Consider the following 15346-nt stretch of genomic DNA (forward strand, 5'->3'; position numbering starts at 1 on the left):
AATAATTTAAAAATATTCAAATCTTAAATATTAAAAATAATTTCTAGGGTTAAAATAATGGTCGTGACAATCAGTGCAGAATTTCTTTCTTTCAACGTGTCATTATGCAATACCATGGTTTTAGTTTGTCGAACTAGTACAAGTTGAACTTCCGTTCGTGTAACTTCCTGTAAGTTTATCGTGGAAAAGATATTATTCCTCAGTCAGCGTTTAGGCAGGGCCAAGAAGTGACAGAATTCAGATTTCGTTCGAAAATTCTGTCGAGCTTGTAAGGGGGAAGCGAGCCAAAGAAAAAAAAAAGGCGTAAGAACCTCGTTGAATTTCAATTCGCTCTGATCGAACGCCGCTGCGAAAGTTTTTCTCGTTGCTGGAACGCTTGAAAATACTGGACAGAGTATGGTTAAAGTCCTGTCCGAGGCGAAATCTCGAATTAAATGTTAAATGTATCTCCTGAATCCTTTCCCCCTCCCTCTGGAAGAATTTTATTTAAGGGTAATCTGTAAAACTGATAATGGGACAATGTTCGAAAATTTGAAAATTTCGTGATACGAAAGTTTCGATGTTCGAATCTTTGAAAATTTGAAAATTGTAATATTGGAAACTTTAGGAATTGGAATATTTGAAAATTTAGAAATTTCCAATATTTGAAAATGAAAAATTTAAATTTGTGAAAATTTAGGAATTCGAATATTTGAAAATTTAGAATTTCCAATATTTGAACATTTAGGAATTCGAATATTTGCAAATTTAGGAATTCGAATATTCGAAAATTTAGAATTTCTAATATTTGAAAAAGCAATTGAAATATTTGAAGATTCAAAAGATTGAAAGTTTTAATATTTGAGAAATTGAAAGTTTCAAAATTCAAAGATTTTTTAATCCAAGAATTGAGAATTTCAATCCTAAATTCTATTCTTTCATTACCATCTTACTATTAATATTTGAAAGAATTCTAAAGTCGAATGAAATTTCTATGTACAATTGTGAAACAGAAGATTTTTAATTCGTAATAAACAATTTCTTGAATTTCACTTCAACTTAACTGTATAAAGTTAAGTCATCAGGCGGAAACACATTTTCACAATGAAGAGGTATTAAATTGTATGTAGACCCTTTGAATTGCAAAACAGCCAATGAATTGATTAAGGCTTCCGCAACGTCCAAGTTTTAATTTATGCATTACTCCTTTTTAGAAAAAAAAAGGAAAAAGAAACCTTGCGAAAAGAGAGTCAATTAAGGTGTTTTAACTGGTGCTCTGTTTAATTCTCATTATCATACAATTAACATTATTTACACTGTAAATCTATCGAAAATTCTAAAATTTCTATCTTTCGTATAATTTTCTCAACTTTTCTACAAATTTTCCAGTCGTTGGAAAAATTTTCCTAAAATATCACTCCCTTTTTGACGTGTCAAACGTTTTTAAATATTCTCATGCATGTTGATCGAGGGAAGTCTAGATCAAATGAATGCAAATTAGAAAAGCTTCGAGCATCTTAACTTTACTGTATTATTATAGCAGAGAAAAGCACTTTGGCAAATTTTGCAAAAAACCTCAACTCCAATTTTCATTATGAAAAGTCTTCTCGAGGATCGTTGAAAACTCCTTTCTTCTACACTTTGAAATATTCTATATCAATTTTCTGTCCACTTATCAATGAACGTTTACTTTTCTAACTTTTCTCAATATTTTCCTTTATTAAATTAAATTCCATATAATTCACCTACTTAATTTCATTTTTCTATTTATTATCATTTCAATATTTACACAAAAAGAAATTCTTTAGATTAGTTCAAATTGTCCAGAAATTTTCCTAATATTTCTAATAAACAAACTTTCGTTCATTGTTAATTCCCTGTTTAAAATGAAAAACACCAAACAGCAAATCTACGAATCAATCCAATCGAAACGAATCGAGTCTTGGGTAGACCGACTCGTTCGTTTCCCTCGCCATGCAAATGAAAATCAGCGAGGCCGCGGGAACGCGGCGGGCTTGTTCGAATCTGGAAAAGCCAGGGAATGTACTCGACGAAAACTTGAGTCCCATGGATCGTTAAAGATGGCCTGAAACTTTGTGAAACCGGTTCGCGGAGTCGGCCTGTCCGAAACTTATCCTATTACGAGTTTCCCGCTGGGAGAGCGAGAAAGAGAGACGAAGATCGAGAGAGAGAGAGAGAGAAGCTGCGCCTCGGTCTGGTGAGCGAATGCTCCTGCAAGGCATCGGCAATCTTGAGAGAACACGTCGAATTTACACCGGGAAACGCAAACTCGAGCGATAACCTGGTCCTCCGCTTCGAGACAGAGGCATAGAGGATGCACCCTCAAAGCGAAAACGCGTCTGACCTGTCTGAGAGACAGAAGATCTGCTTGGACTTCCTTCACGATCAAGTCGGACCTTTCGAATAAAGTTAAAGTGAATACTCGGTTGGATTAACCCTTTGCTTGAGAAACACTCTGGAACGTATCTAGACCGTGTGGTAATTACTTGTGCATGGTTCGTTCTGAGGGTAGTGTTAAGATGTTTAAGCGTCGAGGAAAGATACACGACGATGAAATGATTATAACAAGAGCATATTTTTTTTTTTGCTGATTTGTGTGGACGTCTGTAACGTGTCATAAAAGTCTTAGTTATGTCTTTGTGACACTTTTTCGGAATTTTGAAATTTTTCACAGATGAAAGTTAGCCCTTCCTTCGAAACAGAATACTCTTTCAATATTCTCCTCTTTGAAAGGATATTCCTCTTCGAGATGTAAAAAAATAAGTAACTAGTTATTACTTACTTAAAATTTCCCAATTTTAATTAAATCGACGAACCATCCCTTAGGAAATTGTCTTACATTAAACCAGCTCGACACTTTTCTCACGCATAATAGAAAAGTAACGATTTCTTATTTCACTTAACATTCTGCAAGACCTTTTTTTTTTGCAAAATTCTTAACTGAAAATTATTAAAACTGGTGCATAATTAACTCACGGTGTTTGATATTAAATTTCAGAGCAGCGATAGCACAAAATTATGCCAATATCTATTTTTCCTTTTTTTATTTTCAAGAGACGTTGATTCTAATAATCGTTCTCAGACGGTATCGTTGAATTCAATCGAATCTTTCTGTTTGGTTTTTACAGAAAAATCGCTCTAGTCATTATCCTCACCAGAGCCGGTCTGGATCTGGATCCGAACGCCCTGAAGAGGTTGAAAGTCACCGTCCCGAAACTCGGTTTAATTCCATGGCTCGTCGAGGCTTTTGTGGTGGCCACATTGACGAAGTATCTGCTCGGTTTACCCTGGATATGGGGTTTTCTGCTCGGAAGTGTGGTGGCTGCCGTTTCGCCAGCAGTCGTGGTGCCGTGTCTCTTCAGGTTACGTGCCAAGGGTTACGGAGTTGTCAAGGTAAGATAATTTTGCACAAATTCACTCACGTGCGATTGATTTAGAAATATTAAACAGTATACTTGTGCGATGGAATAAAAACTTGTATCGACGAACCTCCAGCTCGTTCGCTATAATCTCAAGCACTCTAACCCAAACACTCTTTTTTCGCACCCCTGATATTCTGCTCTGAATACTTCGTTCACATTTCTATCTCTCTGGTCCAAGTATTCCTCGATCACACTTGAAACTCTAGCATGCTCTGACAAACACTCGCGCGAATCTTCTATTTTACTGAGTTCAAGTGTGTTACAATAGGACCTCGTATGATGTGATCAAAAAAAAAAAAAAAATGAACATACAGATTGTGAATTGGTAATTTTGGAATTTTTAGTTAATTAAATTTGTATTGTATTTCCCGCGTTCCCTACTGTACTTTTGCATCGCTCTGTGTTTCCTAGCAAATGATTGCAATTTTCCTAGCAAACACTTGCAAACCTAAGAATTCCTATGCACCTCTCTTTCAATAAAATTGTGCGCAAGAAACGTTCCAAATGATAAATCAAGAACTCGAAAGAACATCCCAAATTATGACTCATTACCCAATATCAGCTCTGTGCAACCTATAATATTATTCTCGATGTAAACTCCTCAGGAAACTATTCCCGAACAACAGTTAGGACGCCGTTCCAGCTTTAGTTCCGGATTCTTCGAGTCTCCTGTTCCGTTCGAACACTCGCCAAACGCGAAACTTCTACGGTGAATTTCACGTGTCAAATTAGACGTACCGCTAAAACGGCGGTCCCTTTGCTCCATCCAAAGAAAGGGGGGTTGCATTCATAAGCGATACCGCGAAGTTGCGTCTGTGTCGTCGTCGGTCGTGATACTCTCTCGGCGTGCGCACGAAACTCCCACGAATACGCGTCGACGGTAATTAAATTTCTTTTGGACACCGGTGTAATCTGGCGTGTTCGTCAACGGCGCAATTGCGCCCGACCAGACGCGGGAAAAATTTGCAGCAAGCTCGGTGGCAAGTCCCTCTGTTAAGAGAGAAAAGAACCGGTTATTTCTTCGTGAACTGACGTTACTACGAGTCTGTTAAACTGACTACCACACCGGGAGCTTTCTTTGGAATTGTGTTTAGAATGTAAAACGGTTTGCTACAGCTGTAATCCCCCGAGGTTTAGTCCACCAGCAGATGTTCGTCTGAATATGCAACGGTGTTTTCATTTTATTTTTCGTCTTTTCACAAGAGTTTCTTGGCTTTTGTTAACTGAGCGTGTTAGTGTTGCGCGAACGAGAGTCGAAAGTTCCGATTGAATTAGTCGTTTTGACCGAGATTGATGTTAATAGCGCAAAGGAGGTTGTTGCGTGAGAATCGAGCCGCTTAGAGTTAAAGGGACTAAGTGTTGCATTTTCTATAAATAAAATAAATTTAATAAATTTCATTTTGCGGAGTTAGGCACTACTTCTGCTAAGAAAAATTCCAACTCGAACGCTTATTGTTAGCGTTATAAACTCTTGTACATACATCCACATAAATAAAGTTTCAACTTTAAATTTATCACTCAGAATTTCCACGCAAACTGTCCACCAAACGCAAGTAAAAAATTTGAAGCAAACCTTTTCCTTAAAATTAATTTCAATATCAATCATCTCTCCATCTCAGCCTATCATTCAGTCACTAGAACTGAATCTTCGCTCACACCCAACTTTTTGATTTTACTTTCCTAACGAAATAAAAAAAATCGAGAAACCAAAGAAGTATCACGTTCTGTATCGCTTTACTAGCTTTACTATCATTCACAAATAAACCCAGACGTCCATAAAACTTTAACAACTCTTCCTCCTCTTCTCATATTTACAAAACTACCAAATCTAACACCGTTAAACAGTCTCAAGATCAAACACTCTGAAACGCTAAAAATACCGCGAAAGATCGTACGAAGAATAGTAACCTGATTTTAGGTTTTCTGTAGAAACGGTTATTTTTGAGTTGAGGATTTTCGTTTATTGCTTGCACGGGTCTAATTACATCCTGCGAGGGTCACTAAAATTGTTTTGCTAGATTTTTAGTAATTTGTGTCCCTCGCGCTCAATAGCCTACGAACATACACACATCTGTAGGCACATCTGTATGTAACGGTCCGCTTGCCGATTAGTCACCCGGAGGAAATTCCAGATTTTTGGGACCTTCCGCCCACCCCTCGCGACCGTCTCCCACCCTTCCAAGGTGACAGCGCGCTAAGGGCGCACTGGAAGGGCGGTAAAGACGATATTAGACACGCTGATTAACCAATCAGTGTGTCCCAACAAAAGTCCCTCTCACAGACGTCCGAGACGCGACGTCGGAGAGTTGAGTCGTCGAGTAGTCGTTCCACCACCACGAACAAGGAGAACCAAGGAGCAACAGTTTTTACAAGTCCCAATCATTTGGGTGGTCCTTCGAACCAGCATCTAGACGGCACATGAGTAGTCGTTCCACCACCACGAACAAGGAGAAGCAACAGTTTTTACAAGTCCCAATCATTTGGGTGGTCCTTCGAACCAGCATCTAGACGGCACAACATCGTGCAAGCATCTACAAGGCTCGAAAGTTTATCGCCACAACCACGGGCACTAACACCTGATCTCCAGAAGATCCTCTCTTGTTCGCGACTAAAAACCCCGATAGCAAAATTAGTTGGATCGCGGTCAAGCTGCTCTGACTCATGTTCCTCGGCCACGGTTCGTCGCGTCGCCATAATCGATTGGAAAAAGGAAGAGCAAGTGGAAGAAAATAGCTGGCTGGACAATCGAAATAAGAGAACCCCGCTGTTGCGTGGTCTGTTAGAGCGGTCGGGCTATTTAGATAAAATACGAAAACCACGAGACGCCGATTCGAAAGCTCGAAGGGTGGAAACGTTTCCCCGGTACCGATGACTATAAATTCGAGGAAGAGAGTAGTGTACCGGCGAATTAGACGGGATCGCGGATTAAACAGCACTCTGTAATTGTGGCGAGTTACACTGGTGGCTGGATTCGACGAAATCTCTGGGGACGAGGTCCAGTGTGTTCAATTTGGGACTGGTCAAGGCTGAACATGGTGGAACAGGTTACAGAAAGCTCGAGGTGCTTGCTAAGTTAGATTCTAGGTTTAAATATCTGCAATCTTTCGCAGCAGAATTTGATGAAGTTGCTTGAAAGTTCCATGGAATTTTTCAGAATGTGTTTTTCGTGAGATTAACAGGCCAATGACAATTTTTTTCGTGGAATTTGCATTCTCACTCTCGTGCAATGTAGAAATATTACAAACTTTACGTTTTTTTCTTTTTTTTTTTTTTTTCAAAATTAGTAATCAAAGGGCCAAAATTTGTAGGAAAAGAAGTTTCAGGAAAAATGATTTTCTCAGGAAATTTGGTACTAAATTGTGATTACTTTGACTGGCAATTAAATTAGGTAGTAAATGACAAGTATTAACTGCAAAATTTGTTATTTGATATTTTAATATTTTCGATCAGTTTGGAATATTAAGTTGTAATATTTTTATTTAATCTAGCTCTTCAAGTTTTTCCCTCTCTCTCTGATAATTAAGTCCAATTTTTAGTTAAACTGAATGAAATTTTTTCGTAAATGATCAATATACAAAATACTTAAAAATTTCCAAATAGTTTTCACGTTCACCTACGTAGAAAGGAAGATTCGAAGGTGACTTAAGTTCGACGCAGTGTAAGATTTGAAAGTTGCAAAAGCATTTTCGAACTTCCATAACTCGAAGGATATCAGTCGAATTTTATTGAAATTGCAAGTAATTAAAAGTTCCGCTCCTACCGAGAGAAGTTCAAATATAGTTACACGACAGTCATTGAAAACATCGTGAGAGTAAAATTGATAAGGAGTGCCGGTGAACTTGGACCAAGGATTCTTATATTACGATATTGGAACTGTTGGATAACTTTTTTTCGCAAACAATTAAAAGATACAAATGTAACCAGCTGCTGTATTATTAAAATTTCAGAAACGAACAAAAGAAATTTTCGATTATCAAGAAACTTCTTTCGTAATTCATCGTAAAAATGTTACTCTCTAATTTGGTAATCGGAAAAAATTAATATTGTCGTTTCTGAAAGTTAACATTAAAAATATGCAATGTAAAATGATTTGATGATAAAATCGCAGGTACTTTCAGAATAATTAATTTAAAAAGAGACAATGATGCAATTACATTTCCACGGAGTTTTTAGTATAATGCTCCTAAATTCGAGGGCCTGTATTTTCCTCGAATTAGATGGGATTACAGCTCGAACAGCGTTTCGTAATTGTAGAAGATTACAGTGGCGGCTGGGTTTAACCAGATCTTTATCGATGAAGTTTACTGTATACATTCTACCCTGCCATTAACCAGACGTCTACGACAATTGCTTGCCACCAGAAACACGAAAAACTGAAATTAAAAGTAGAAACTGTTTGTAGGTAAAGTAGAATTATTACTGTGAATTATCGTTTCTCCTAAAGGACGTGATTGCATTTTTTTTCTATTGTCAAGTTTCGATACAAAAATTCACTGTCTCTTGCTAAATTAATTTTGAATAGAGAAAGCAAAACATCCTTTAAACTTATTTCTTAATCCAAGAAAAACTGAAAAATATTCACGATACAATATTTACTTCAATTTTTAATATTTGAAAAAATTAAAGCACACTAGAACAATTAACGTTTCGTATTTATATTAGAATATTACTATTTTCACAAATGTTCACTTTGTCGTAGCTCTGAATATTTCAAAAATCAAGGTAGAGCAGAAAAATTAACGTTTTATGTTTACATTAGAATATTTCTATTTTGACAAATGTTCACTTTGTCACAACAGAGAAAATATTCAGAATAGAGAATTTACTTCAGTTTTAAATACTTAAAAAATCGAAGTACAGCAGAAAAATTAAATTGCACATTTATATCAGAATATTTCTATTTCGACAAATGGGATGAAAAATGATTTTGTAATTACGAAAGATCGAAAATTCTATCTGGAGAAATTTCTCTTCCGAAAGTTTCGAAACAAAGTTTACCGTGTTTGCATCGCGGAAACTCTCTCGATCGTTTATTTACACGGAGAATAAAAGAGAAGCGAAGGAGAAAGAGGCTGGGTAGTCGCGAGAAAGACAATCCGTGACGTGGATCGGGGGATCCTTGGAACGGTCTCTTATATAAAGGCTGTCAAAAATATCGTCTGTTGATGGCCGAGTAATCGATATTCAGACGACAGCCTTTATTCGCAAGGCGTATCCTCGCCTCCAGAATGGCCTGTCAGTAACAGTTCTTATTGACAAATCGGTGTATTCATCAAATCTTGGAGTGGCGCGAGGGAATTTCCATGAATGGCTAATTCAGTACCGTAAGCGTCTGACCATAACGACCTGTGACTACTTGTCCCGTGTGCCAGCACCGATTTGACGAATTTCGACTGATATTGGTTTATCGTGCGAGGTAATCGAGATCATCTTGTGAAATATTGACGCATGGAGAGTAATTCCTTTTTAGGTTGAATTTCACATATTAATCGAATTAAATTCGTGGGGTAACAGAGAAATATTGATAAATTGAGGTTAGTATGAAACTTTATAGGAAGGAAAAAGTATTAAAGAAAATTATTAATATTCTTTGTATAGAAAGTAATTCTTTTTCGGTCAAATTTCACATATTAGTCAAATTAAATTCGTGAGGTAACAGAGAAATATTGATAAATTGAGGTTAGTATGAAACTTTATAGGAAGGAAAAAATATTAACACGTTGACTGCCAACCACGAGTTATCTGGTAGAGTTTGCTGGTAGACGCCCACCACGAGTTATCTCGTTTTTACAGTATAACTTTTCGGTGCCCACCGCGTGTTAAGACGTTGTAAACGCATAGGAATTCTGTGGGATGGGCGTTTGTTAAAGGTTCATTACTAACAAAAAAGCGTCGTGAAAAGGATTTATTTATTACTTTTTACAAGATTATCGAAATATAAAAAAATGAAAGTAAACAAGACAATAAGAGCAAATTTTAATGATATGCATTTTTTTGCAAGAAAACAATTAAAATTAAAGTCATAATATAAAAATTAATTTGCGTTTAGAACAGATTTCTTCGAAATAGGCTTGGCAGTCAACGTGTTAAAGAAAATTATTGATATTCTTTGAATGGAGAATAATTTTCTTCTGTCATATTTTAAGTATTAATCAAACTACATTCGTGAAAGTTAGCACAGAAATATTGATAAATTGAGATTAGTATGAAACTTTGTAAGAAGAAAAAAGTATTAACGAAAATTATTAATATTCTTTGTATGAAGAGTAATTTTTTTAGTTCTAATTTTACATATTAATCAAATGAAATTTGTAAGAGGTAAGAAATATTAATAAATTGAAATTAGTAAGAAATTTCACAAGGAAAAAGTATTAAAGGAAATAATTATATTCTTTACTGCGTGATTAATGCAAATTCTCGATTAGGAATTATTTCGAGGGAAAGAAATTAGATTGTGGCAGAAATAAAAATGAAAATTGCGACCTTTGTTCGGAGCGAGAAAATCCAGCAAAACTTTGTAAATCAACTTTGTGAAAGGAACAATAAAATATTAATCATCGTGGAAAGTTAAGAATGGAATGTGTATCGATTTGTTTAGAGCAACGCGTTTTATCTTTCTGCGCGTGAAAAATTAATCAAATATTGCGTATTATTGGAAATAAATATAAATATTAGGTAGCTTAAAGGATAAATTGTAAGATGTTGTTGATAATTAGAAAAATGGGCAATACTTACTTTTTTACTCAAATATAATTGTGATTAAATCAATCTTTCAATCTACGAATTATTTGCAAGTATTTCAACAATTTGCGAGGAATCGCATATTTTTGTGAGTTTCAAGCATGCGGGCATCATTAAGGGCACTTCATCAGCATATGATCCACATTACGTTTCCTATTAATTACAAGAGTGCATTGAGAAATAACGAAGTTGTCGAAAAAACATATTTCGTGTTCAGACGACGAGCGTCCTACATTCCCTGAAAACTGCAGACGAAAATAAAAAGTGTATGATTACTCGACACGTAAAGTAGGTTAAACGACGAATGTGCATATTGAACACACTGTCGAACAATCTTTTTCTAAACTATTGATTTCTTGTTAAATTAATTAGAAACTATTCTACATGCTGGTACGAACAAGAAACAGATCTTTCGTAAGGTATTAATTTAACTAACAAATATGTTGGTTGGAGCTTCAATTATTTTCGATTAAAAAAAATGTAGTGTACATAATGAAACAATTTAATTAGGCAAACAAAGTGCCTTCTTTCACACATTTGTTTATTTTATTTTTCTTTGAAATTTAATCCTTTCGTGATCACATAAATCCCACTTGAATACTCTAACAAAAATTGACCTGAATTTAGTATGCATTACACGCACGATGATCGAATGATAAAACCTGAAATTCTTCCCAAAAGAATTCAGTGACGAAAGGGTTAAGCAGGTATTCTCGTTTGCAAGCCTGGATAAAGGTGGTTTTCTTCGGAAATTTTTTTCTCGGAAGATATAAATTCGATCGAAAAGAATTTTTAGTATACGATTATAAGGTGTTCAAAGTATTGTGTAGTATTTTTTTATTTACAAAATAAATATGTATTATTAAGTGCACAAATTATAAGAATTCGTATCCAAAAATAACTGAGATTATTTTGGAAGTTCAAACTGTGACTTTCATTTTTGGTAAATAGACATTGAAGTTTGTGAAAGAAGGCACCAAATTAATTCGTACACCTAATAGTATACACACTAATTTCCACTAACCGGCGGAACTAGCATCTGGAAAACCATGAACATTCTCACCAGATAAGAAACGTTAGCAGAAGATTAAGGACAATCCGCGTGTCAGACGTTGCAACGGTCCCATAGACCGGAAGTCTACCAACGGAGCAGATTTAACGTGGTGCAACGATGCAGTTCTACTTAAAATGATAATGTTAGAAATAGTAGCGAGGATGGACGAAAGAGTGAGCTTCGGATGAGAGATGAAGCAGAGGGTGGGGACTTAAATAATTCAGTTTAGAAAATGGAGTGGAAGCTGTTTGAAGAGTGCAAAGGCCACTCCCGGGAATGTGATATTCATGAGCTGAAAGATCTAGACGGGGCTTTTTGTTTATTTCTCGGCCTGTGGCGGAGGACAAGTCGCGCGCACTGCCCAAAAGAAATTGAACGTTCTGTCGGGAATGTGCTAGGTAATTCGCATTATCCGCGAGATCAAAGGGAGCTTTTTCATACGGTCATTGTTTCGAAGTGGAGAGAAAAACGAGAGAGCGAGAGGAAGATCGGTAGCTCTGTGAAAAAGTGTCGAATCCTTTCTCTCTATCCTCGTTCCTTTTTCACTACTGAGTTATGGGAAAGATGCTCTTCCTTGTTTTCCTAAACAGAACTCGTTCCTCGAGGAAATTTCTACGCTCGCGGAGAAGTATACTGCGATGCGAGGAAAGACGTCTCTACTGTTTGGGTTTATGTTTAAATTGAAGTCGCTTTGTTGTGGATTCGACCGTCTTGAGATATGCGAAAGTACGGTGGAAATTCGGAGTGTTTTCCAGATACGTATCGTCGTACAAGCATTTCTTTATGGGAGCAAAGTGGTATAATAAAAAGGCTAGATTTAGTAGTTTTTTTTTTTTTTGACATGTTACACTTAAATAATCGAAGAAAAATTGACGTGAATTTAGTATCCGCTGGAGATGATGATCGATGGGTAAATGGCAAATTTTTTGGAAAAATAATTCTGTCACGAAAGGGTTAACGTAGTGATAATTTTAAATAAGAGTTTTTTTTTTATAATTAACCAAAATATTATACACGATTGGAAGGGCAAGTTTAGATAGTGTTCGAAGATTTTTCTAAGTTATCACTGAAATACTATATTTTACACTAAATAATCGGGTACAAACGACTAAAATAATATAGTCGAGTATTTTACATATTTAGAAAGAAACACTTCTTTCATTTTTAATAACAATATACAATGAATTTAATAAAAACAGATCTGTAGATACCATGTTTACAATTTTGTATAGTAATAATTTTTGTTATACGAAAGTATACTAATATTTTGTCCATTTGCCTTTGTTGTCTCCTGCTACTTTTATTCTCTTTATCATACTTTCTATCAAATCGTGGATTAATTCTGATTCAGCACTGTACCGTATTCGTTAAATACCCAATAATCGATTTTCATACATTTCGTTAAACGTTCGTGCGTTTGAAAGAGTACATCGATCTACTTTGCTTGAAAATCCAAGAAACATGCAGTATCTCTTCTCGAGTAACCGTAAACCAGAGAAACATGCGTCGAAATAAAAGCGTCCCAAGAATCGCTGACTGGCTGGAACGTTTATCGAGGGACCAGTTCACCGCGATTCGATTCGAGAGCCACGACAATGATCGTCGAACTTAAATCCCGTACGAGCCATCGTGGTTGGATAGCTTTTCGAAAGAATCACGAATGTGGTCTCGTTAGAACCTCTCTCTGTCTCTCTCTCCACCCTCCTCCTAATTCCTTTCGTTTCATTTTTCTCGATTTCTCAATTCCTCTTCCCTTCCTATTTCAATCTGACAGAGGATTATTTTCACTGACCTCGAACGATTCCGGCTGAAAGTTCCCCTAATGGTTTTTGAAGTTGCCACGAAGGAATCTGATTGCGGCCGATAATGAGATTTTCGCGAATCACGGATGTTGGTAGGCGCCGTTGGAAAATAAGGCCAGATTTGCCGGCGGCGGCGGGGGGATGAGAATGAGAAATACGGAAGCCGTCAATTCGTGTCAGGAAGATGTTCGCGGTGATCAAACTCGGTGAAAAGATTGCTTCTAGGGGATGGCCAATGATTCTTTTCTTCGTTATTTGGCCAGCTTGGGGAACGTAACGTGGCTTAGGTTTGAAATGCGTTTCTATTTCCATAGCTAAAAAATAAGATATCTTCTCTGTAGTTGTATAGAAAATTAAATTTCTCTATCAACTCCCAAATCCTTTCACTTTTTCATCCCAAATTTGACGCACAGTTACTCTCACCAATATTCGGACACTATTTATAAGAGTATAATGTTTTTAAAGGTTTTTTTCTTTTTTCATTATTGACCATTTATTAATTTTCGCAGGGCATTCCGACCTTGATCATCGCCGTGTCTGGAATCGATGACGCAGCATCGGTCGCGATTCACGGGATCATAAAGAGTATCATGTTTTCCCACGATGCACTGTGGTACCAGATCCTTCAGGGTCCCATCGCGATCGTCGGAGGTCTGGGATTTGGCATCCTTTGGGGCTGGCTGGCCAAGTACGTTCCGGAAAAGGGAGATGTAAGTACTTTAAAATTTCATCCGTTGTAACACTGATTAATCTGACGACTGCAACTTCTACGATACCTGTAAACAGTCTATTATAAAAAAGGATAAAACTTCATTCTAACTCTCGAAATTTAACCCTTTATAACCCGATTTTTCTTTGATCCTGATTCTATAATTTCAACATAATTTTACATTTTAATTTTAAAAGCAAAGATTAATAGATATTGTAGTATCGGGGCCTCCATACCTAAACAGGAAACCTCGAAGGGAGAATAGAGAGGGAGTGGTTGGCGTAGCGCGCAAAACCTCGGCTTGCTAAGCCGTAGGTCCCGGGTTCGATTCCCGTTGGGTCCCTCGATATTTTTCCCTAGGTTCCTACATTATTATAATGAAATTTGCTGGCAATAGACTTATAAAATATAGGTACATAACTTTCAAATCACATAGTATTATAAAGGGTTAATTTCTGTGATAGTTGATATCTCCGTTAGATCTATTATGATTTAAATTAAAACGTAAAGCTAGTTCTTCGTCTCTATAATTCAGCATCACTGAACCCTAAAAATAAGAGTTTTCTAGCCACCGAGCCACGAACCATGACGCATCCCCTAATTCTACCGCCAAAAAAGAAACAGATAGAAAAATAGCACTTTTCGTTGCAACGCCCTAATTTCAAGCTTGACACCTTTCCGTTGGCCGACTCGTTTATCTGGTCAAATTGGCCACGCGTCGAGCTCTCTCGAGGTCCGATTATGGTAAGACGATTCTCTGCCAAATCCTCGAGAGTGTCTGGTCCATCTAATAGACCTCTTAATGTCCTTGGCGTTGTTCGTCGCGGTGTTAAACGTGCTCGACGAACCGTGTGATTTTCTCGTCGTTTCTGATTTATCGGCGAAACGAGAAAAAAAAAGGAAAAAAAGGAGAAAAAACCAGAGAGGAAAATGAAAAAAATGGAGAGGAAAGAGTCCATTTGCGGACTCTCTGCTCGATACACGTTTGCCCCGTGACAACGAGGTTATGGGGCTGATTCGATGAAACCAGGAAGCAAAAGCCTCTCTCTTTCTCTCCCCTTTTTCTCTGTCGACGAACGAGATTTGTCGTACGATATTTTTTTGCTGCCTTGTATTCAATCGAAGCTCCGTTCTCAATAACGCGAAGCAGCGACGCGGGGTTCGACTTGATCGAAGGTTTTCGATTCATTTAAATTTTTTTGTGCTGTTCTTGAAAAAGAGAAGAGAATAGAAACGAAAAGATAGTAGTGAAAAATAGATAGGTTGTAACGTGTTTTCGGTCTTCTTTTTTTTTTTTTTTGATTTTTTATTTTATTTATTACTTCACGTGTTCCTGGTTTTGCTTCGCGGTAGTGGAAAGAGGTGTTTATTCTGGGGAAACCGTGCAACAGAGTTGAAGTGTGTGTTGAGTGTCAATCTTTGTGGAGGAATATTTATTGGTTACATTTGGTACGATGAATTTTGCAGCGATCACCGGCGAATTTTTCAGCGAAAATTTTTTGTCCACGTTTCCGCATGCGTTGTTTCGCATGATAAATGTGCTTTATGAATAACAGTTATGCAATAACATTACGAGTAATTTTTTCAAATTTCCTCAAGATATTCCAACTTGTAAAAT

At 36.8% G+C, this 15346-nt stretch overlaps 1 protein-coding gene across 1 annotated transcript in view; it reads left to right on the forward strand.

Annotated features, from left to right (window-relative positions):
* The window catches only part of LOC108570310 (mitochondrial sodium/hydrogen exchanger 9B2), a 131485-nt gene that overhangs the window by 46109 nt on the left and 70030 nt on the right, over positions 1 to 15346 (forward strand). Inside the window, exons 3-4 of the mRNA XM_017932149.1 lie at positions 3129 to 3393; positions 13529 to 13729. Coding sequence (XP_017787638.1) covers positions 3129 to 3393; positions 13529 to 13729 — 466 coding nt within the window. The remainder of the gene's footprint in view (positions 1 to 3128; positions 3394 to 13528; positions 13730 to 15346) is intronic.

Source organism: Habropoda laboriosa, unplaced genomic scaffold (assembly GCF_001263275.1).
Source record: "Habropoda laboriosa isolate 0110345459 unplaced genomic scaffold, ASM126327v1 scaffold68, whole genome shotgun sequence".
Lineage (NCBI taxonomy): Eukaryota > Metazoa > Arthropoda > Insecta > Hymenoptera > Apidae > Habropoda > Habropoda laboriosa.